Source organism: Clupea harengus, chromosome 13, assembly GCF_900700415.2.
Source record: "Clupea harengus chromosome 13, Ch_v2.0.2, whole genome shotgun sequence".
NCBI classification, from domain to species: Eukaryota; Metazoa; Chordata; class Actinopteri; order Clupeiformes; family Clupeidae; genus Clupea; species Clupea harengus.
This window is the reverse complement of record NC_045164.1, coordinates 24035967-24057082: the sequence shown is the minus strand read 5'-3', so window position 1 is coordinate 24057082 and position 21116 is coordinate 24035967. Positions and strand designations below refer to the sequence as shown.

General features: G+C 47.5%; 2 protein-coding genes across 3 annotated transcripts in view; both read right to left on the bottom strand.

Annotated features, from left to right (window-relative positions):
• Nucleotides 1-1965: 1965 nt before the first annotated feature.
• thumpd2 (THUMP domain containing 2) lies at nucleotides 1966-5527 on the bottom strand. The gene is made up of 10 exons (XM_012819886.3): nucleotides 5178-5527; nucleotides 4564-4696; nucleotides 4144-4424; nucleotides 3797-3874; nucleotides 3627-3679; nucleotides 3373-3460; nucleotides 3144-3215; nucleotides 2894-3008; nucleotides 2507-2627; nucleotides 1966-2356 (listed from the first exon to the last, which is right to left on the bottom strand). The coding sequence occupies exons 1-10, from the start codon at nucleotides 5292-5294 to the stop codon at nucleotides 2047-2049; spliced, it is 1368 nt and encodes a 455-aa protein (XP_012675340.2). The 5' UTR covers nucleotides 5295-5527; the 3' UTR covers nucleotides 1966-2046.
• Nucleotides 5528-6664: 1137 nt separating this feature from the next.
• The window catches only part of rin2a (Ras and Rab interactor 2a), a 41569-nt gene continuing 27117 nt past the window's right edge, over nucleotides 6665-21116 (bottom strand). For both annotated transcript variants that reach the window (XM_012819913.3, XM_031579373.1), the window contains 5 exons: nucleotides 17696-19168; nucleotides 11189-11497; nucleotides 10503-10634; nucleotides 9375-9538; nucleotides 6665-9021 (listed from right to left, as the gene is read on the bottom strand). In XM_012819913.3, coding sequence (XP_012675367.2) covers nucleotides 8701-9021; nucleotides 9375-9538; nucleotides 10503-10634; nucleotides 11189-11497; nucleotides 17696-19168 — 2399 coding nt within the window. In that variant the 3' untranslated portion in view covers nucleotides 6665-8700. The remainder of the gene's footprint in view (nucleotides 9022-9374; nucleotides 9539-10502; nucleotides 10635-11188; nucleotides 11498-17695; nucleotides 19169-21116) is intronic.

Genomic DNA, 21116 nt, shown 5'->3' with positions numbered 1-21116 from the left:
GATGAGACAAGAGGAGGCGTTTACTATGGTATAACTTGAGATCGAGTATTTTTTTCTGTCAGCTCCGCTAGTCGCGAGATGGGAGGAATTGCGCAGGGCCTGGTTTGTTGTGGAAATGCAGCCGCAGACTTGCTGAGGACATTTGACGGAGCATAAAGACTACCCTGTTACCACCAAGATACGCACTGTGCAACAAAGACACACAGTCGCACACACAATCACACCGGCTACGCAGCAGACGCAACAACGACTGCGTCATCCTGTTTATCACAAACATAACACCAGAGAGATTATATCGATCAATCTGCCTATGGCGATAAGAAGTTAAGACCAGAAATCCTCCAGTGGGCTAGCCTATGTTACGCATACGTCAATAGCAGCAACGGATTTAGCTAACAAGCAGATTTTATCAACTGCGCACTTGTTCTTATAGACCGATACAGTCGTGAGTCGATCAGAAACGCCTGGCACAAAAATGAAGAATTAGCTACGTGTTGCTGTTTTGTGTTCAACCCCGAATAACAGCAAAATCGCCAGCTAGCTGCTGCAGATAGCTAGGCTACCTTGTACACATCTCCATACGTTCCACTCCCGATTCTTTGAATGAGCTCAAAATCTTCTTGCGGGTTCCGCCGAGACAAGTCCAGACTGGTATTCATCATCCGAAGCCCGATCCCTAGGATCGGATTGATTTAGAAACTCCGATATTACAAAACTGTCGTAAACGAACGCAGAAACACAGGGCGTCAGGGAATCACGTCCAGTCTTCACTAAACTTTAACATGGCCTCCTCTGCGCAGTACGCCTGCGTGAGGACGCTGGCTGTTCACGTTGACAGCCCCTGGGTCGGGATACACACAGCGGTGGTTCTGTTAATCGCAACCAGTAAATTCGAATATTTATCACATCGAACTTAATTTCACATTTTCTGAATGCATTTGTTTAAAATGCTGTGTGAAAATAACGTAGTACGTTACTTATTTTCTACAGCCCAGGACAATTACATTATTGTCTAATGAGGTTATAACACACGATGTTGATGAACATTTTTATAAGAACTTACCTGCATAATAACGTAGTAATGACATATTATATCAACATAGTTAGGTGCATAGAATTAGACCATAATATGATTTAATGGTTGAAAAGGGTCAAACTTGAGACAAATGCATACATATGCACAGTATAAGCCATCAACTTTGTGTCATTTATTAAAGGAATTGTTGGGTGACAGGTAACAGGTGACAAATGACAGGTCATGGTGACAGGTATTAAGCATGCCATAGGTGCAGTTGCTGTAGGTGTGGACTATAGGTGTGTGTATATTCTCATGTGTGACTCACCACAGCGTACGGTGTGGAGTCTCCCCCTGACGTGCGTGTTCAAATATTTCACACTTCAAATATTTCCCTAAGCATTTAGTTCAAAGTTAGTGTGTGAGTGAATGCCAGAGATGTCTTCTAGCAAAGCCGTCTGGAACAAACTGTGAGGCCAAAGCAAAGACATGTCCCCTGAGGCTTTCACACAAGCACAGAGCTGGTTGATGCTGTAAACACACTGCTTGCACAGCCACACCAGAGGCCTCTACATTCCACAAATGAGAGCCGACTGACAGTGTCTCACTTCAGTGGGTGAGCCAAAGATCTAGAAAAATACACACAAAATATTTGGGAGACAGACCTTTTAGATTGTTTTCACAGCTATGATGCATGAGCTGCCATTACAAAAAAATCTTGTCAGTGTTTGTTTGTGTGTGCCGTTTTATTTTGACATCTTCTGTATTCATGTATACTTTCATTATCTTAAAGTGTATGGACAGGTTCAAATATGCTTCTTTTTCTTTTTTTGGCTTCCAACCACAACACTCATGCCCACACCCCTTTCACCACAAAATCCAACTCCTGCCATCTAGTGGTTAAAAAACAAAATGGCATCTCTGCTAAAGATAGAAAAATGCACTGGGAATAAAACAAGAGAGCAGTTTTATTTATATAAAATATAAACATCATTGATCATTCACTGTGCGTGTCATATGGGTGGCTGTCATCAGAGTCCGCGGGTCTTGGTGTAAGTGTGTATTATTGCGTCTGTGTTGCCAAGGCCGACTTTGTGAAAGCTGTTTGTCTGGAGAGAAAAGAAGGGCTGGGGTGCGGTGCGGTCTGAGGGCCGTGCGTCTCCATGGTGGGTGGATGTCGCGCAGGTGTGCGTCTCTGAGCTGAGGAGGGCGTCTGAGGCAGGGCAGCGTGTGGAGCTGGGTGTGTGTGGGGCGGGGGCATCCTTGGGGATTCTCTTCTTTAGGAGAGTAGAGAGCTGGAGGCTCACGAGAAGCACAAGAGACCCACCAACACAGAGAACTCTGATGGAGAGAGGGAGGGAGGGAGAGAGGGAGAGAGAGAGAGAGAGAGAGAGAGAGCGAGAGAGAGATTAAGTGAAGGGAATTATTGGGGGGGGGGGGGGGGGGGTAAAGAATGAAGAACGTAACAGACAGCGAAGTGAAATGGCGCACCTCTCCATCTCTTTGACTATCTCTGGCAGAGCGGCAGCCATGCTGGAGCCGCAGCTGAACTTCCGTCCAAAGGGGACATCACAGACCACCACGTCCACGGAGCCCGAGGGCAGAGGGATTCCTGCGGACGGACAACGCACACTTCAAAGATCAGCAGACATTTCCACTGACTGAAATGTAATGGATTTGAAAAACATACTTGGATAATAAGGGGGGAAACAGCATGGATGCATACACACACATGCGAGCGCGCACGCACACCCACACAGACACACAGACACACAGACACACAGACACACAGACACACACACAGACACACACACACACACACACACACACACACACACACACACACACACACACAGACACACACACACACCCACCCACCCATGGCAGATGCTTGCAGGAGCTGCACTCTACCCTGCAGCTGGGCAAACTCCATATTCTCTGTGGCCTTCTGCAGCTGCCCCACATCACTGTCCAGCCCAAAGAAACATGCATTCTACAAAGCCAAAACAGTGAAACACAGTGTCATCGATGATTCACAGATTCAGCGGAATGTGTGTGTGTGCATGTATGTGTGTGTGTGTGTGTGTGTGTGTGTATGTGTATGTGTGTGTTTGTTTGTATGCTATACCGGACACTCCTGAGCTGCCTCTAGCAAAATGGTGCCCACTCCACACATTGGGTCGATGATGACAGCACCTTCCTTAAAAGCACAAAAATCCGTCAGTTCCATCAAAAACCCAACTATTTGCAACTCATGCTTCAGACTTACACAAACCTAACATGACAACCTTTCATGTTTGATTCAGTCTCATTTGTTCTCATTTGTTCAATGTTAGAGACATTAATGGAGGCGATACCTTTATGTTTGAGACTGAGGCCATAGCCCACGCCACAGTCGATCTGAGCCCAGTGTGCTTCATGTAGCTGCGTTTGGCCAAGGGTTGGCTATAGAACACAGACAAGCAAATGTGCACACACACACACACACACACACACACACACACACACACACACACACACACACACACGCACACACCATTAGAACATAATGGCAAACAGGTCCATGCAAATGCTATGAGTCAGGCAAACGCAGATAGAGCTTGTTCCACACCTTGAGAGCAATATCCCCACCACACAGTGGTCATCACTTAAGTACACGTTCACCTAGAGTGGAAAGGGAAAGGCAATTAATTTGGTTAAACCACAAATGCTTCCACAGAGAGGATGCTGGAGCACAGTTTAGCTCAGGGTGGGAGTGTGAATGTGAATGTGAATGCATACCTCCAAGTCAGGGGTTTTCAGATCTGCTCGCCAGTTCAGTTGTTTGGTTATGGCACTCCCTATAAGCCGGCTCATGTCCTAATCCCCACAAACACACACAGATTAGGAAAAACAACTCAGCAAGTTTGTGCTAATGCAAGACACTTAGAAAACTCTCTTGTGCTTTTAAATAAGATTAACACATCTAAACACACACTCAAACACACAATCACACACACACTCATTCACACAAACACACACCTCACTCACACAAATCATGTGTGGCACAAACAGTAAAGATGAGATACACTGAATGTGAAAGTACTGCCCCTTCCATATATAACACATCCAGAGCCACACAAACAGACCTGTGGGCTGAAGCGCCTTGCCAAAGCTCCACTGGAGCGGCAGCTCACTCGAAAGGTTGGCTTTTGCTGCTCAGAGTCTGTCTGAAGGCCACTCGTGTCACTCTGGATGTCCCGTGAGTGACCACCCTGGGCCTCTGTGTGCTCCTCCTCTTCTCTCTTTCTCTTCCGGGTCATCTTTATGCCTGTAAGCCTAGTTTTTAGACGGCTCCAGGTGCAAAGAGCTCCTTCCCAGACCTCAGGATCTCCCACAATGCTTTGCTGCACCACACTTGCAGCCTTTGCTGTATGAGGTGAGAGTACACATAACGAAAGTGACAAAATCTGAAATTAGTAATTAAAATAATTATTGTAATTTGGTGCGTTAGGCACATGTTTAAAATAGACTGCAAAGCAATACTGTGGCAGATCGGTGTGACACACCCTGACTGACTGGAGCTCGAATGGGTGGAGATCGGTGCAGCAAAATAAAGAGCCTCTCTGCAGATTTCAGCTGGCTGATGCTCTCCACAGCTGCATCAGTAGAGAAAAATACTCTGCCAGATATGAGCTCCACCTAACATGAAGTAAACACACACACACGCAAACAATATAGTAAGATTACGTTTCTCGTGAGCTCTAGCTCAGTTCGGGACAACAGGTCGTGCTGGATAACGGGTGACAGTAATAAGCCAATTCATTCATTGAAAACAGGTTTGTAATGCCATATTTTACAAATGCTATTCCCGACGATCATATTTAATCTTTCACAAATCCCATGGGATGCGACAGCCGCATTAAACAAGCAGAGCTGTCTAGCTGAGGATCAACTCTACCCCACCAAATTACAACACAGGTGACAACATGTGACAAGGAAGGCTAACTTTATATCTTGGGAACACCTTGGATAAACTAATAAATTGTCATGCGAGCTCTTATCAAGTATCGTTGATGGAACATGTAAACATTGCTGAAACTGCTAACGTGTTAAGTGGGCACAAACTCCATACAGAACCATCGAGTACTCCTCCACATAGAGCGACTTATTGATAACTCACATCACTGGCCGACAGTTTGCGCTTAACTTCCTCAACGAGAAACGGCTCCAGACCGCTGCCGGTGGTGCAGAAATACCTGACACATTGATAACTATCTTTAATCACAGCACTATCCATATAAATTAAGAAAGAATGCAAAGAAAACCCAAACTAGACAAATATACTTTCAGTGCTTGTTTTCAAACGTAAAACTCCGAACCGGAAGAGTATGATATTTGTCAAAATAAAAGCCAACACAAGGGTACTGCAAATCGGCTACAGATTCTGGTATTTTGTTGTATTGCCAAAGATATAGCCACGCACGGCTTAGCCATAGACTTATGAAAATCAACCACTGTAAAAAAAAAAAAAATTTTTTAAATGATATGCACATTACCACTACTTTATGGTAGATTGCAAATACCTTTAATGCAAGAGGTAAACATCGAGCCGGACAGGGACTGGCCGATATTAAGACTATTGGCCTGAAGATGGCACCACGATTTCGTGGTTAACCATTTTACAACTTCTGTGCTATTGTTCCCTTCGATGTGAATGTTTCTTGTCATAACTTTTGAGACCATGCGCATATCATGTCGATGAAAAAACGTATGCTTACATCGCAAGTCGCCGCATGGAATCTTGAAGGATCTAATGGGCAGGCTGTTGTCATGAAGATATACAGGCTACATGACGATGGATCCCATGTTCGTGTCCACTGCCCATATTTTAATTTAATTTCCCAATTTCATTACACTGAAATAATTCATAAAGATATGTTTCAACATTTCAAGATGAACACCATCAGTACTCTCTCTTTCTCTCTCTCTCACACACACACACTCCTATTTTAGGCATGTTTGCCTTCAGTGGGTTGAGTAGGTAAGTACCTGACCAAGTTTCCATCTCAGTTACGTGCACTTTACTACACAAACAGGAACTGTTTGATTTGTTCTTTGAAGAACCTCATACTCCGTACCAGACTCTTCGACTACCACTTCTGTAAAGGCAACGCACTTTGGTCATTTAGAACCATATTACAGTCTCGTCACCACAGATGCCTCAAATGATTACTGAATGATTCATTTTGTAATAATTGTCATCATTTTGTAAATGAGCCACACGAGAGTTCACAGTGGTCATACACTGGTTATGGTATCAGGAATGGAATATGGTTCTTAATGACCCTAAGTGTGTTGCCTTAACAGAAGAGATTACCTAAAATGCGTGAAGACAGGATGTTACTCAATCAGTACTCCTGATGAATGAGTCACTCAGAATGAGCCAGCATTAACTAGAAATCAGACCAGTCGAAACACGTACGACTTTTAACGAAACTCTTGAGATAAGGGCTAAGATATTCTGTGTGCTATTTTGCTATTAGCTGTAAACAACATGAGGTTCGCCGTGAAGACTAGCATTCAGGCTGGCATTAGAAATGAGTTTGAGTTGGCAGAAGCTAACAAATAAAGATAAGAGAAAGCACAGAAAAATGACAGACAAAGATGTACATGTAACCACCATTTATTGTGCAAAAGGGTATTAAAGTATAACTGACACAACAGTGTGGAACTTTGAAGTTCCTTATGTTGATCTGGAAAGACTGCAAAAGGACTACACTGGGGATGGATAATGAACATATCAATCTGTGAAAAATCCCTGCACAGATTACATATAAATACACTTAACATCATTAAAATATCTAGTAAAAATTACAGTTACATCACAAATGGACTGCACTTTTTAAAAATTAAAAATTTCCACAAACATAATTTGTGTTTTTTTTTTTTGACAAATGTTACAAACAGTACTCATAGTGTTTTTGTTTTGTTTTTGTACTAAAGTTGTTAGTAGGAGTCTATCCACGGCAACTCGCCTCAAAACATCCTTCTTTCACTTCTGTGTCCTGTCCGTACAGCGCCCAATGCCCTGGTTATTAATAGGGATGCTGACACAAACGTTAATAAATGTACCCCTGATATAACTCATAATGTTCATTGTTTTGGACATTGAATGTTTGAGTAACACTCTGTCCCTGAGTGTGCTTAAGATGCCCTTTACATAAAAACGGAGCCTCTTGATATCCCAATTTGAACTCTCACAACACAATGCAGCACAATATAACTGCATCACCAGCTGCATTGGTATTACATCCCTCTAAGGGTGTTGTCAATTATACCCTGACTCTTACTCTCGATTCACCTTCCATTATCTTTCCCTCAAGCACGTGCAAAAGCCTTCAACAGTTATCCTCACCGGTAAAATAATCGTTCAAGTTAGGACGGACCCTACACATACACGATTAGCGCAATCCATTTATCCTAAATAGATTGAGAATCGTTCACGAACCCTCGACTGTGAGATTTTTCAGTAGTATCGTAACATTCTAATATTTTTGTCATCTCATTCATATCAATGCCAACATGTCAGGGGGAATTCATATGGATGCTGTCGTTAAGAAGGATTGTATGACACTAAATATTTCATTTAAAAACGTACAAAGACAAAAATCAAATATCACTGGCAACAATGCCTGCTTCTTGCTCTCTATATTTCAGATCAACAGAAACACATGCAATAATATTACAATAATTCATATATAAAAACATAGATGCAGTTTACCAGCAACTGCAGAAATGCAGACAAAAAAAGTCCAATATAATTAATACACACTTTCCTCTAAATAAACACAATAACTAATTCTATAGTTTTGTTACAGATATGTGTTTCTTCACCAAAGATTGGTCCATGTGGACAAGGTCTTAAAAGATCGTTGGACAGTACAAGACAGATTACACACATTGCAACTTCTTCCAGTATAACAATCACCAGTACTCTCAATACTCTTGCAGCCCTCTCCTCTACAGACCAAGACCAGGTCTTTACAATATGAGAGAAATGTGTCTGATCTTAAAGCACAACATACTGAGGGGGAACACACAAGGTAACAAGGTGTAAAGGCATGGCCTGCAAACGTCTACACACACCAGGGAATCCCTCCCACTGAAGTCAGCCAATTTCAGCACTAATGCCTCCTAAGGCCCTGGAGAGGGGGCATTGAAGGGTATGTTTTGAGTATCAGCTGATGGTCTAACAGTAATGGTCGTCTGTAATCATAACAGACCGCACATGTGCTACAGGCCAGTTTCACGGTCTAGTACGGCATGTATTGCAACACCTGCATGTGCCAAGATCGCGTGCCAACTCAGACATTTTAAAATAGTGACGGGGGGGCGAGGGGGGAAAAAAAACAGCTACATCTGTCAGACATCCTTCCTTCCTTCCCTCTCTTCTCCAAATGTTATTTTCCATTCTGGGGCAGTGATACTCGCTTGACAACTCATTGGCTGCTGCCGCCACCACCACCAGAGAAATGGAGAAGTGTTGTTGTGCAGTTCCATTGCAAGTCCAGACCAGGCAGACACCCGTTTCGGGACACGGGGGCGGGGGGAATACCGGCACGGACCAGCCGGGTCAGAGGAGGAGGAGGAGCTGGGGGCTGGGGGGGGAAAGCAGTTCTTGGGAATGCTGGCTCGTTCCGGGCTCAGTTGGGGTCACAGTTCCCGTTGAGCTGGTCTTCGGCCGCCTGGTTGAGGCTGGGCACGCGGCGGAACACGAAGTAGAAAGGCTGCACCTGGGGCCGGCTGTGCAGCTCGGCTTTGATCTTCTGGGGGTGGGTGTCCATGGCCAGCTGCTGCGTGGTCTCCTCGGTCAGCAGGAAGAGGGCGTGGTTCTCGGGCTCGGACACCTTGAACTTCTCGGCGCAGATCTGGCACACTTCTTCAGTGGTGGCATAGGGATGCACCATCAGGGTCTTGGCTGTGCAGCCAGTGTCCACCTCCTGTAGCGCCACCCTCAGGTAGTTCTGTGTAAATACACATGGACACACAATATAGTCTATAAAAAAACTCTGCGGATGCAGCTGGCTGTCTAAATTATCAGACATTATTTCAGGCAGAATCTCAACTTCTGAGTTGAGCTGAGTTTTAACACAGCAAGAAAAAGTCACACATGTTTTTTTACAATGTGCAAAGACATGTTATAGGTTAACCCAATAAATAAAGTAGGTATAAAATTGTAAAAGCCTCAACTGAGGCTCCCCTTGTTTATTCTGTCTTTTCATGACCTACCAGCACCCATTCAGTCATAAAGGCTGCTGCTTCTGCTATGCTAAACGCCCAGGCTAACATCTGGTGAATCTCAGGTGTGTCGGCTTACCTGGAAGTCGTCCACGGAGGGTGTGGTGCGCTGGGCGGTGCGGCGCCGGTGCCACTGGTGCAGGGTGTTGCGCGTCTCGGAGCTGAGGATGCGGGCGGCCTGCTCCTCCTGGAAGTTCCTGATGAGGGACATGGCGCCGTACGCACTGGTCAGGTAGTAACCGCCTGTGGGGAGCACAAGACATGAGTCAAGGTTTGTGGAAACATACTGCTGTATGTGTGTCTCCACAGGATAGTAATGCATGTGGATAGTGTAAGATAAATTCAGTTTAGGTATGAATTTATTAACATTTTATTTCTATTAACAATGTATGCCCAATTAACCAGCAAACTGAAGGCAGTTGGAAAAACAGGTTTCAGACAGAGGGGCCCTAAGATAACATACAAAGCACATGCTTTCAAGTAGGATGACCAGTGACATAAATTCCAAGGTCATAGGGCAGCCTGGGCAGGAGACAGATGAGATAGGGAGACTATCTGTACCAGGGAGTGGAGATTCACAGAAACTTAATTGTCAGGCCAGAAATTACGACTGAAACATGCAAGTCACAGAGAGGCGTATACGTGTGGGGCCCAGAAAGTACCATCAGTGAAGATGGGACTTATAAACCAATTGTGATCACATGTAACATTCAGAACGCGTTCTCCAGCCGTGGGTGACAGAGCTATTGTGAGCTCTGCATCTCCGACTGAATCTTGTCCAATCCTAAAACCAGTAAACTCAGCTGTATCAAACCAATTGCTACGTGTGGCGGTCCATTACTCTGATTTCTCTGTAAACCAACACGCAGTTCAATTTGATTTAACAATAGTCATGTGGTGGACATGAAGGCATATAAGTGTATTGTACACTGGTGTATGTGTCACCACAAGATAGGCATGTGGCTGGACATGAAGGCATATAAGTGTATTGTATTCAACCCTGTTTTTCATATGAACTGTAAATGCAAACTCAATCAATCTTTTTGCTTTCAGTTTTGGGTTAGGTGACGTAACAACACACACGTACTATGTGCTGAGTTCACACACCAATCATCTGCTTGTAAGTGTCCCTAGTCCGAATAGAAACCTAGACGGACCCAGATTAGGCCACAGAGGAAAAGAAAGCAACAGTGATATGACTGGTCACCTTCTCCTTGCAGTAGAGATGGGTCCAGCAGCTCCATCATGTACTGGATCTCTGTGTCCAGCTGAGGCATGTCACACTGGGCCAGCACATACGTCAGCATGGGCAGGAAGTCATCGGCCCCGTACATCCTCCCTGAAACATCACACACACACACACACACACACACACACACCCACACAGACACAGACACACACACACACACACACACACACACACACACAGTACGGCAGCAGGGTTAATGAGAGAAGGTGGATGGGACAGAGTGAGTAAGTATGTACATGTGTGTGTGTGTTATGAGTGTGATTGTTTCCTGAGGGTCACTGACGACATCTTAACATTCACTTCAGTCGAGAAGAGGAGGCACAGCTTGTGTGTGTGTGTGTTTGCATGCATGTGTGTGTGTGTGTGTATGTGTGTGTGTGCGCGCGTGTGTGCGCGATAGTGCACGTGTGCCCATTAGTAAGCTAATTCAGCCCAAAGGCAACCCTCTCCCTGGCGCCTAATAGCTTTCTGACGCAGCGGCTGCCACAGCGTGTGTTATGCTGTCTCTTCAGTGCCCTTAACTGCTGCTGGAGAACCAGTTTGCCAGCGTGGAACTCAACCTTTTTACAGAGTGTTAGAAAAGTCACCCCTGCCATCCCCCCCCCCTCTAGCGCGGAGAAGCAAACACGAAGTAGCAACGGTACCTGAGTGGTCCTCCATGATGGTGTAGATGAGCTTGCAGACGCGCAGGAGCAGCGCCACCTTCTTCTCGGGGGAGTACATCTTGTGCATGGTGTGGAACTTGTGGCGGATCTTCTCGATGGCCACGGGGTCGGGGGGCAGGGCGCCGTCCACGCCCATCTCCTGCGGCTGCCGCGCCTTGGCCAGCGCCAGGTTCTCCTTCAGCTGCTGCCACGTGCCGCTCTTCACCTGGAAGTCGTGAAGCGCCGCCTCCACCGTGGCCTTCAGCGGCTTCAGCACGCACTTGTGCATGGCCTTCTCCAGGACCTGGTCTGTGGGGGGGACGAGGAGGAGGAGGAGGAGGAGGAGGAGGAGGAAGGAAGAAGAAGAGGGGAATAGGCTGTGAGAGGGAAGGACTGACTTCATGTCTTCATGGTGCAGATTCACTCAACAAAATGGCAACAGACAAAAGATATAAGAGTAATGATACGCATCACACGATAAGTCAGCAGCACCAACAAAACTAATTTCTCCACTTTTTCATCTTTCAGGTGTTTCAAGGTTTTGCCCCTGCATGTACTGGACCCTTGCGCCTGACTGATTTCAGTAGGGAAAGCCATACGGACAAAGGGAACACAGGGCGGTATCCATGGAGACCCAGGGCTCTTTGCTTCCTGCCTCTCTCACTAATGCCTGGGCCCGTAGCCCATTCACCCATCTCTTTCTGTCTCATCAGCCTGGCACGGACGCCCGCATTCCTAAGGCATTGACAGTAAATGGGGTTGGGCAAAACCGGTTTGTGTCACACTCTTCTTGAGAGGATGGAAAAAGACCAAATGATGTGAGAGAGCAGCTAAGCATGTTCGGGGGGTTTTCCTTAGCATTGTCATCACGGTCACTGTTCACTCACCGCAGTCATGATCTGAGGTTTGCGCGGTTCATTCGATTTTGTGAATGTATGTTAATATTGTACACTTTATATTAGAGATGAATGAACAGTTCACCCCTGGAACTTTGTGGATGGCACTACTGTCTGAAGTAGTTATGAAATGCACTGTTGGTTATTAATTCCAGGGAGGCCTAAAGTTTTCTAGAGAACAACAAACACAGCCTGTGAAGAATGATTCTTGTGTATGATATAGAAGAAAAGAATATGACATAAGTCGCTCGAACACAGACACATGCACGCACGCACACACATACACCAACTCCCGGTGAATTCCACTTCAAAATGAAAAAAAAAAAAAACTTGTTTCTGCTGAATTGCAGCATTAAAGTGTTCTATTAAAAAAAAGCTATGACTTGATCTCCAGTCATGTGAGTCTCAGCGCTGAGACGGTAACTTCAGAGTGTTAACACTGCCAGGCCTCATGTCTCACTGAGCTGACTGCGGGGGAAAAACAAGCCTAGTCAGCACCTCCCAGCCCTCCTCACCACATCTGGGCCTGCCGAGGGGGAAACAGAAACGTACTACTCGAACGCAAAAAAAAAAAACCTCCATACATGCAAGGAGCTCACATTTAGCATCATCTGTCTCGTTCTCTCCTCTCTCTTTCCTCAGTTCCTCTGTCTTTGAACTCGCTGTCACCCGATGACATCAGCCTCTGCAGCTTGTTAGCCTAAGTCAGTGAAGACTTAAGACAGTTACCCATTGACAGAGGCTAGGTTCACTTCAGGGCATGAACGTGAGATTGGGTGTAAGGGCTGTATACAATATATGACCCATTGCCCCCCCCCACTGCCCTCCTACAGACAGAATGTTCAGCTGCAGCCGATTGGTTCTTCTCACCCAAGAATCGTGTTCTTATGGTGTTGTTAGGATCACGGGTCTACATGCAGATTGAAAACGCTTCCAGTCTTCAAAGGAACAATATTGTAGGAACCTGCACAGTGACTTCGATGAACAACATGGCAAGTTCAGGCGAGTCTGAGTGCAACATCCTTTCACTGAGTACACTATTATAACAGCGATGGGCTCCCAATAGGCATAGACTGTCATAATGTTCAATCTGATTTCAACCTAGACTAAATCAAAAATGATACGTAGTTACAGTATGTGACGCATGCATTCACATGACATATTTAAATGAGTCCTGTGTGAACTTTTACTGTGGTGCTGTAGAAGTTTATGAGGGCTGAGCTCAGCGAAAACGGCCAAAGAATTCCACAGCACCATCAGCAGTGGCTTTGTCCTCCCTATGGACATGAGTGGTTTTGTAAGTGTGTGTGTGTGTATGTGTGTGTGTGCGTGTGTGTGTGTGTGTGCGCATGTGAGTGTGTGTATGTATATGTGCGTGTGTGTGCGTGTGTTTGCGTGTGTTTGTGTGTGTGTGTGTTCGCGTGTGAGTGTGTTCGCGTGTGAGTGTGTGTATGTGCATGTGCGTGTGTGTGTGTGTGTATATGTGCGTGTGTGTGCGTGTGTTTGTGTGTGTGCGTGTGTTGTGTGTGTGTGTGTGTGTGTGTGTGTGTGTGCGTGTGTGTGTGTGTGTGCGTGTGTGAGTGTGTGTATGTGCATGTGCATGTTCCTGTGTTTTGTTCCACTGTGTCTAAATGCAAACTCAACTTAGGTACTCTCTGCCAGAACACTGGTAATGTCATCAGAAAGCGAGAGAGGGAGGAAGAGAGGGAAAGAGAGAGAGGGAGGAAGAGAGGGAAAGAGAGGGGGAGTGGGAAAGAGAGAGAGGGAGAAAGAGAGGGAAAGAGAGAGAGGGAGGAAGAGTGGGAAAGAGAGAGAGGGAGGAAGAGAGGGAAAGAGAGAGAGGGAGGAAGAGTGGAAAAGAGAGAAAGAGAGGGAAAGAAAGTTAATAGAGGCGGAGGATATCTGTGGATCCACGTGTTGTCCATAATTGTCGTCATCTCTTCTGTACTGGACCTTTTCAACTGGACCCTTAGGTCTGGTGAAACAGATGGCCGTTTCTGGGTTTCGTTTTGCCCTGACTTAAGGATGTGGACTTAAAAACCCAGACGCCGACAAACCAGCTCTCAGTTCCTTCTGTGTAACCTGTCCTGGTTTCCACCAGCACGATCTCACCTCATCGGTGACTGTAGGGGATTCCCATCCCTTACAGCAGACAGCAGTGTTTAATCATCAACCCAGAGCTCAGTGGGACTCTCCGTCACTACTAGTCCTGGGCTGTATATAACTGAGCCTTTATGGTGACCGGAAGAAGATGGATCTCTGTGTGCATTCCCCAGAGCCTGATAAGGCCCAGGGGGGACAGAGAGGAGAGGAGGAGGAGGAGGAGGAGGAGGAGGAGGAGGAGGAGGAGGATGTTTTGGGGGCCAGCTCATCAGTCAAGGTCACCAAACCTGTCACCCCACAATAAGGGCCTCTTCCGCACCCGTAAGTCCAAGCCTTTCAGCTCTCCCAGCAGCTGAGAACTACCGGGAAAAGCCTTACCCCCAACTTTGTGATGTACCCCCCCTCCACACAGGCATGATGCTTATGGTCAGAGAGCTGCACTCACACTCACACACACACACACACACACACACACACACACACACACGTACACACACACACACACGTACACACACACACACACACACATACACACGTACACACACACAGACTCTGTGGACATGCATGTGAAATTCCCTGCTACCACAGAGTCACTTCTCCAGACGGGTGAGTGATACATGTGCAGAGCATTCAATCTCAGGCACTTCCTCTAACACTGGAGGTTGGAAACAGCAGGAGATACATTACTCTTGGTGTCTGTCTCCTCTCCCAAACACAAACACACACACACACACACACACACACACAGATACACACACACACACAGATACACACACACACACCATACATACATACATACATACATACATACATACATACATACATATATACATACATAAACACACACACACGCCACCACCATTCACCTGACACTAAGAGTAAAGAGTGTCATGCTCTATCCGAACACACACACACAGATACACAAACACACACACACACACAGATACACAAACACACACACGCCACCACCATTCACCTGACACTAAGAGTAAAGAGTGTCTTGCTCTATCCGAACACACACACAGATACACAAACACACACCACACAAACATACATACACACACACACACACACACACACACACACAGATACACACACACACACACACACATACGCCACCACTATTCACCTAACACTAAAAGTAAAGTGTGTCCTAAAGACTTCCTATCGCCCCCAGTAAAAATAGCCCAGTGCAGAAAGACAGGCAGCCCCCTCTCTCCCCTCTAAGAGCCGTCTGGAGCCTCCTCTGATATGCCCTATCTGCAGTCGACCTTCAGGTCCTCAAGAATCTTTTCTTGGACCACATTATCAAGTTTTTTACAAGGTTACCCCGTGAAAAACAACCCCCCCCCCTCCCCCCAATGCTTGTTGTTGTAGACGGCGTTAGGCCGAATCCAAGCACGTGTGTGGGACGGTCTTACAGAACCTCCTCACGAGGCTGGACCCGCCGGGGGCACGAATCAAAACACCAAAACAGCCCGAGCCAAGCCAAGCACAAGCCCCCCATTCTCCCCTCGTCTCCACACAGTCGCCCTGTACACACACACACACACACACACACACACACACACACACACACACACACACACACACATTCACAGCCTCCCACGCAAACACTGGAGCTGCATCAACAGGTCCCTTAGACATGCTTAACATTCAGGCCTGGCCCGCTCCACATAAACGGGGGCCTGTGATTGGCCGAGAATGAGAGGCTCATTGAGTAGCGGAGCTTGGCCCACTTGGCTGGCCTCCATGAGAGAGGCACATCTGGAGAGAAGGCCACTGAACGGCGCTCAAGAGAGAGAGAGAGAGAGAGAGAGAGAGAGAGAGAGAGAGAGAGAGAGAGAGAGAGCGAGAGTGTTTACATCCTTCCCCAAGAATGGTACTGAACCACCAATCGCATCTCAGGACTCTTGAAAAGCCTCACAGAAAACAGTGCGCCAATGGAAACCACAGTGGAACAAAGACACAGAGCTGAGCCCAGTTAATCCGCATTTTAACTACAATAGCAGAATTAGCGTGGGAGGTGAAAGTAAATCAAGTCCCAGGCAACTCCTATTCAAAACTGTATAATGTTATTACCAAAGTCTTCTCCTCTCCTACGTGAATACGACCTCGGGGTGGGGACGTCTATGTCATTAAACGGTGCTGTTCCCACTGTAGTTTGACTTGCGGCATGCAGTGGCATTACTGGCATCCTGGTGTTGAATGGCAGTTTTGTGTTTTAATGTTTGCATTAGTTGGCTCTGTTGGCTGAGTCATCCACCTCCACAGAAGGCCCACAAAAATGGCCTTCATTTAGCAGCTCTGCACTGTCAGCCGGCGTGATGTTTACACAGTCAGGCTGAAGTAGGTCTGAAGTAGGTTCTGAAGCAGACAGACGAAGACCACACACACACACACACACACACACACACACACACACAGACACACACACACAGACACACACACACACACACACACACACACACACACACACACAGACACACACACACACACAGACACACACACACACACACACACACACACACACAGACACACACACACACACGGATGGCACACGTGAAATCCAACCCTTAGGGCCCTCCCTTCTGCCATTAATACATTCCTAAAGCCTTCTGTAGCTCCAGCTGCTGTCCTTCCCCCTAATAAAGGCTCCACTTTCACAACGACCATCCTGGCTAATTAACCAACACTACAGCAGCCAGAGGCCTGACAGCACACAATACCACTGACCTAGAGAAGGATTTTTCTTTCTTTTTTTTGTGATTTATTTTAACTGGCGGTTACCTACCGGAGCAGCACTGAGAAAAGCTAGTAGCTTATCATATCTACGATGACCTTCCCTTTCCGTTATCAATCTTAAAACAGGTTGGTATCTCTTATGGCGCCAAGTTTCATGCACTCAACTTCATGTCTCAATGCCAGCAAAAGCCCTTCAGTTTGTACCCGATCACATTACGTCACGCAAACAATGTTACTCATAGTTGTTTTTGCCCTGTTTGCTATCACCGGAAAGCAGCGTTACTGTAAATTATGGAGGTAAAGTTCCACTGATACTTTCAAACCCTGTGGTGTAATGATTCACTGATCTAATCTACTACCACGAAACCACTTCTCTCCCACAAGCTCTCGCGTCAACTTCTACCTAAGCACAAATTATGTTAATTGATAAACAGAAAAAAATAGATAGCAAATCGTGTGCAGTTGACATTGAAGTGTCAAAAGATATGTCAAAAACAAATAATGTCAACAACTACATTTCTTTCAGGATCAACAAAGTGTCTGCCTGTCTGTGCGTCTGTGCGTCTGTCTGTCTGTCTGTCTGTGCGTCTGTCTGTCTGTCTGTCTGTCTGTCTGTCTGTCTGTCTGTCTGTCTGTCTGTCTGTCTGTCTGTGCGTCTGTGCGTCTGTCTGTCTGTCTGTCTGTCTGTCTGTCTCTATCGACAATATCCACAATTCTTTTTCTCAAAGGCCAAACCAGGAGGTCCTGGAGGCTGGGCTCTTACCGATCTGGTCCTCAGGCACGAGGGACTCGATGGGCGGGTCGAGCTCGGAGCTCTGGAGCAGGTAGGACTTCATCTGGGTCATGAACTGGCGCAGGGTCTGCAGGAGCTCGGTGCCCGACGTGTGCCCCAGGCCGCCGTTCTCCAGCAGGAAGCTGACGTGGTCCTGCACCAGGCAGCCGAAGTAGGTGCCCTTGTCCTGCGCCTGCTCCACCACACGCCGCACCGCCCTCCGCTCGGGCGTCATCAGCGAGCTGAACACGCCGCTCACCTTGCGCAGGTGGCCCCGGAGGGCCCGCGGGAGCACGAAGGTGCCGCCACTCGCCCGCTTCTTGGCCTTGAAAGGCGGCGGCATCTCCTGGTCGCTCTCGGCGCCGCGTCCGTAGTCTCCGTCCTCCTCCTCCTCCTCGTCTTCTTCCTCTTCCTCCATGCTGCTGTCGCCGCCGCCGACGAGGCCGCGGCCGGCTTTGGAGGGGCTCGGCGCCGACAGCGGGAAGCCGTGGGAGGAGAAGTCCAACGAGTCGGACGAGGAGGTGGAGAAGCTGATGTCACTCAGGCGCTCGCTGTTGCCTCGGGTCCGGCCGCGGCGCCCCTCCTCGCCCGCGTGCCTCTGCCCGCCGACCCCTGCGTCCTGGCTGGGCTCCAGAGGGCTGGGGCTGGGGCTGCACGTGTCCACGCTGGAGCCGTTGCGCTGGGACAGCTTGGCCAGGCTGAGGGACACGGCCTGCTCTATGGTCTGGTCGTCAAGAGCCAGTTGGCAGCGGTGGCCGTCCACATCAGGCCCGACGGGGGGCTTCTTGCCCCGGGAGGAGGGGACGGGGATGGGGGCGCTGATGCGTTTGGGCGGGGAGGAGGAGGACGAGGAAAAAGATAAGGAGGAGGAGAACGAGGAGCCAAGGCGCCCCAGCAGGCTGGTCTTCTCCTTCTGGGGAGGGTTTATCCAGGAGGCTGTCTCCGGCATGCTCTTCTGCCTGGGGGGCGCAGGTCTGCGGGGGACGGAGCGCGAGCGGGGAGGTGGGGGGCGCGGGGGTGGCGGCGAGCGCGAGCGCGAGACGCTCTTGGCCCGGGTCAAAACACAACTGCTGTTGTGAGCGGAACTGCTTTGGTGGCTAGATGTTTCACTCTGGTTCGGAGAGGGACCTGAGTGTGCGCCGTTCTGGAGGGGGGTGCTGCTATCGGTCAGCTGGGGGTCGGCAACAGTGCTGTTGCTAGGCAGTGCCGTTGCCGTGACGCCAGGCTCCGCGATGGGGGTGTCCGTCTGGTGTGTCTGCTGGAACAAGGGGTTGATGAAGCACAGCGCGCCTTTTGATTGGCTGCGCTCAAGATGGGACGGGGCACGGGTGCGAAGGCCAGGGATGATGCTGTCTCTGTGTCCTTCCTGCTGGACGGCTTTCTGCTGGACAGTGTCCTCGTCCACTGGCTGTGACTGAGACGCTGAGTCTTTCTTCCTGTTACTCCAATCAGAGTCCCAGAACCCTGAATGAGAGAGTGAAAGAGAGAGAGAGCAAGAGAGAGAGAGAGAGAGAGAGAGAGAGAGAGCAAAAGAGAGAGAGAGAGAGAGAGAGAGAGAGAGAAAGAAATATAGAGATAGAGACAGAGAGAGAGAGAGAGAGAGAGAGGGAACAGAATTAAACTACATTGAAAACAGAGACATACTGCATGCAGGATTATGATGTTTGTGGTGTCTTCACCATGTTATTAGTACCAACGTAATTTACAGGTGTTTTATTATCATGACCCATTTCTGTTCAGCTCAACAAAACAACTTGATTGCCAGCAAGCAAAAGGAAGCAGAGCTCTAAACTTGAGCGTCCTTTATTAACAACATCAGCCACATCGTGGTATCCCAGAGAACGCCAGGAGGAAACCACCCTTAAAAACTAGACGGGGAGCTGGGAGGCAGCCAGCAGGAACCAACGCGTAATGACAAACTGCACTGCAACTAAGAACCAGCACACACAAAGGAATAAGACCTTATAGCAACAGCAGCAGATCTTTCATCATTCAAATGTCCTGGAGAAAAGAACCCTCATTAACAACAATGCACTAACCAGTGTGTGAACCAGTGTAGTATACGTCTAAACGACAAAAATCCTTCCAACAAACAAATCTGTGGATCTCAGTTAATAAAGCATGGAAATGGACATGACCGGGCATATAAGATAAGATAAGGGCTTTTAGGAAGGCTTACCCACAGGAAACGGCTAATCCTGCTGGAAGTGCTGACTGCCTGGCGAACAGGCGCTAAGTTTTGCCAGGATACGGCCGGAGTCTCTTCTTGACTTTAGTGCTCTGTTGTGCTGTGCTGTGCGCTGGGGCTCAAATGGTGACGATCGTAAAGACAGTGACACACACACTCACTCACTCACTCACTCCCTCACACACACACACACACACACTAGGCAGAATGAGTCACACACGCAGATGTAGAAGTGGGAGGACCTTAGCTGCCGTGGCTCCATCCCACTCTTTTCTCTCTCTCTCTCTCTCTCTCTCTCTCTCTCTCTCTCTTTCTCTATTCTCTCTCTCTCTTTCTTTCCTTCTCTTATTCTCAAATGTTTTCCACTTTAACATTCCATTTCTGTTTTTGTCGCACTGATCAGTCTCCCCTTTCTTGAAATAGATACATTTGTTTTATTTAAAAATAACACCAAACTGTCAAAACATATGACAACTGGTTACTTTGTACCCAGTATGTAAGAATGTGGCATTGGACATTTGCAGCCATACAGGTACATCATTGTGGGGAAAAAACACTGATCATATGCCATTTTATTTGTTTATATGCATGGAATAATTCAAAAGCTAACCTTGTAATGCCTCTGTCTGTCTTTATTTCCTCTACCACAGGTGGGTGTAGTTGCAGTTAACCTGTTATCTTATCTAAATCACACCTGACGATTATAGAGGGAGTGGAAAGGAAGATTTTCTTTTACGGTTCACCTTCACACATACATTGAACACACTGTTTTTTGTTGATCTTAACCGTCACACAACAAAACACACACACACGCAATCACACGCATTTTTACTTTTATTTCTCTCCCTCGTACACATTCTCGTTTTCCCTCTGGTCGTGCTATGATTCACTCTCTCGTCCTTAGCTCACCCTGCTCATTACTGGCAGAAGAGAAATCAGAGCTGCCACTTCTCAGTTCCTCCTTCTCAGGGTGCTTTTTTCTGGAACCCTGCCTGGCACGCAGACTCCGAGACCCAGCCCTGCTGAAACCCTTCTCCACCCTGCCACAGCAGTGCCAGACCCCCCCCCGGGCTGGTTTCTGTCAAGCGTTGTGGGCCAACTATGTGAAGCTCTTCTCTGGCAGTCACCCTCATCACCCAAGGCAAGTCCCCTGGGGGATTACGCCTCTTTTACTCTCACAAGCTGGAAAGATCTGCCATCAATCCCACCTTCCTCATCCGCCTA

What these genes read in the sequence shown, in the direction of transcription:
- thumpd2 (XM_012819886.3), bottom strand. Translation starts at nt 5,294, where the DNA reads ATGGATAGTGCTGTGATTAAAGATAGTTATCAATGTGTCAGGTATTTC. An exon ending in TCGAGCTCCAGTCAGTCAGG is followed by an intron (nt 4,425 to 4,563) that starts GTGTGTCACACC and finishes CACCTCATACAG; the next exon opens with CAAAGGCTGCAAGTGTGGTG. An exon ending in CAAGGCGCTTCAGCCCACAG is followed by an intron (nt 3,875 to 4,143) that starts GTCTGTTTGTGT and finishes TGTGGGGATTAG; the next exon opens with GACATGAGCCGGCTTATAGG.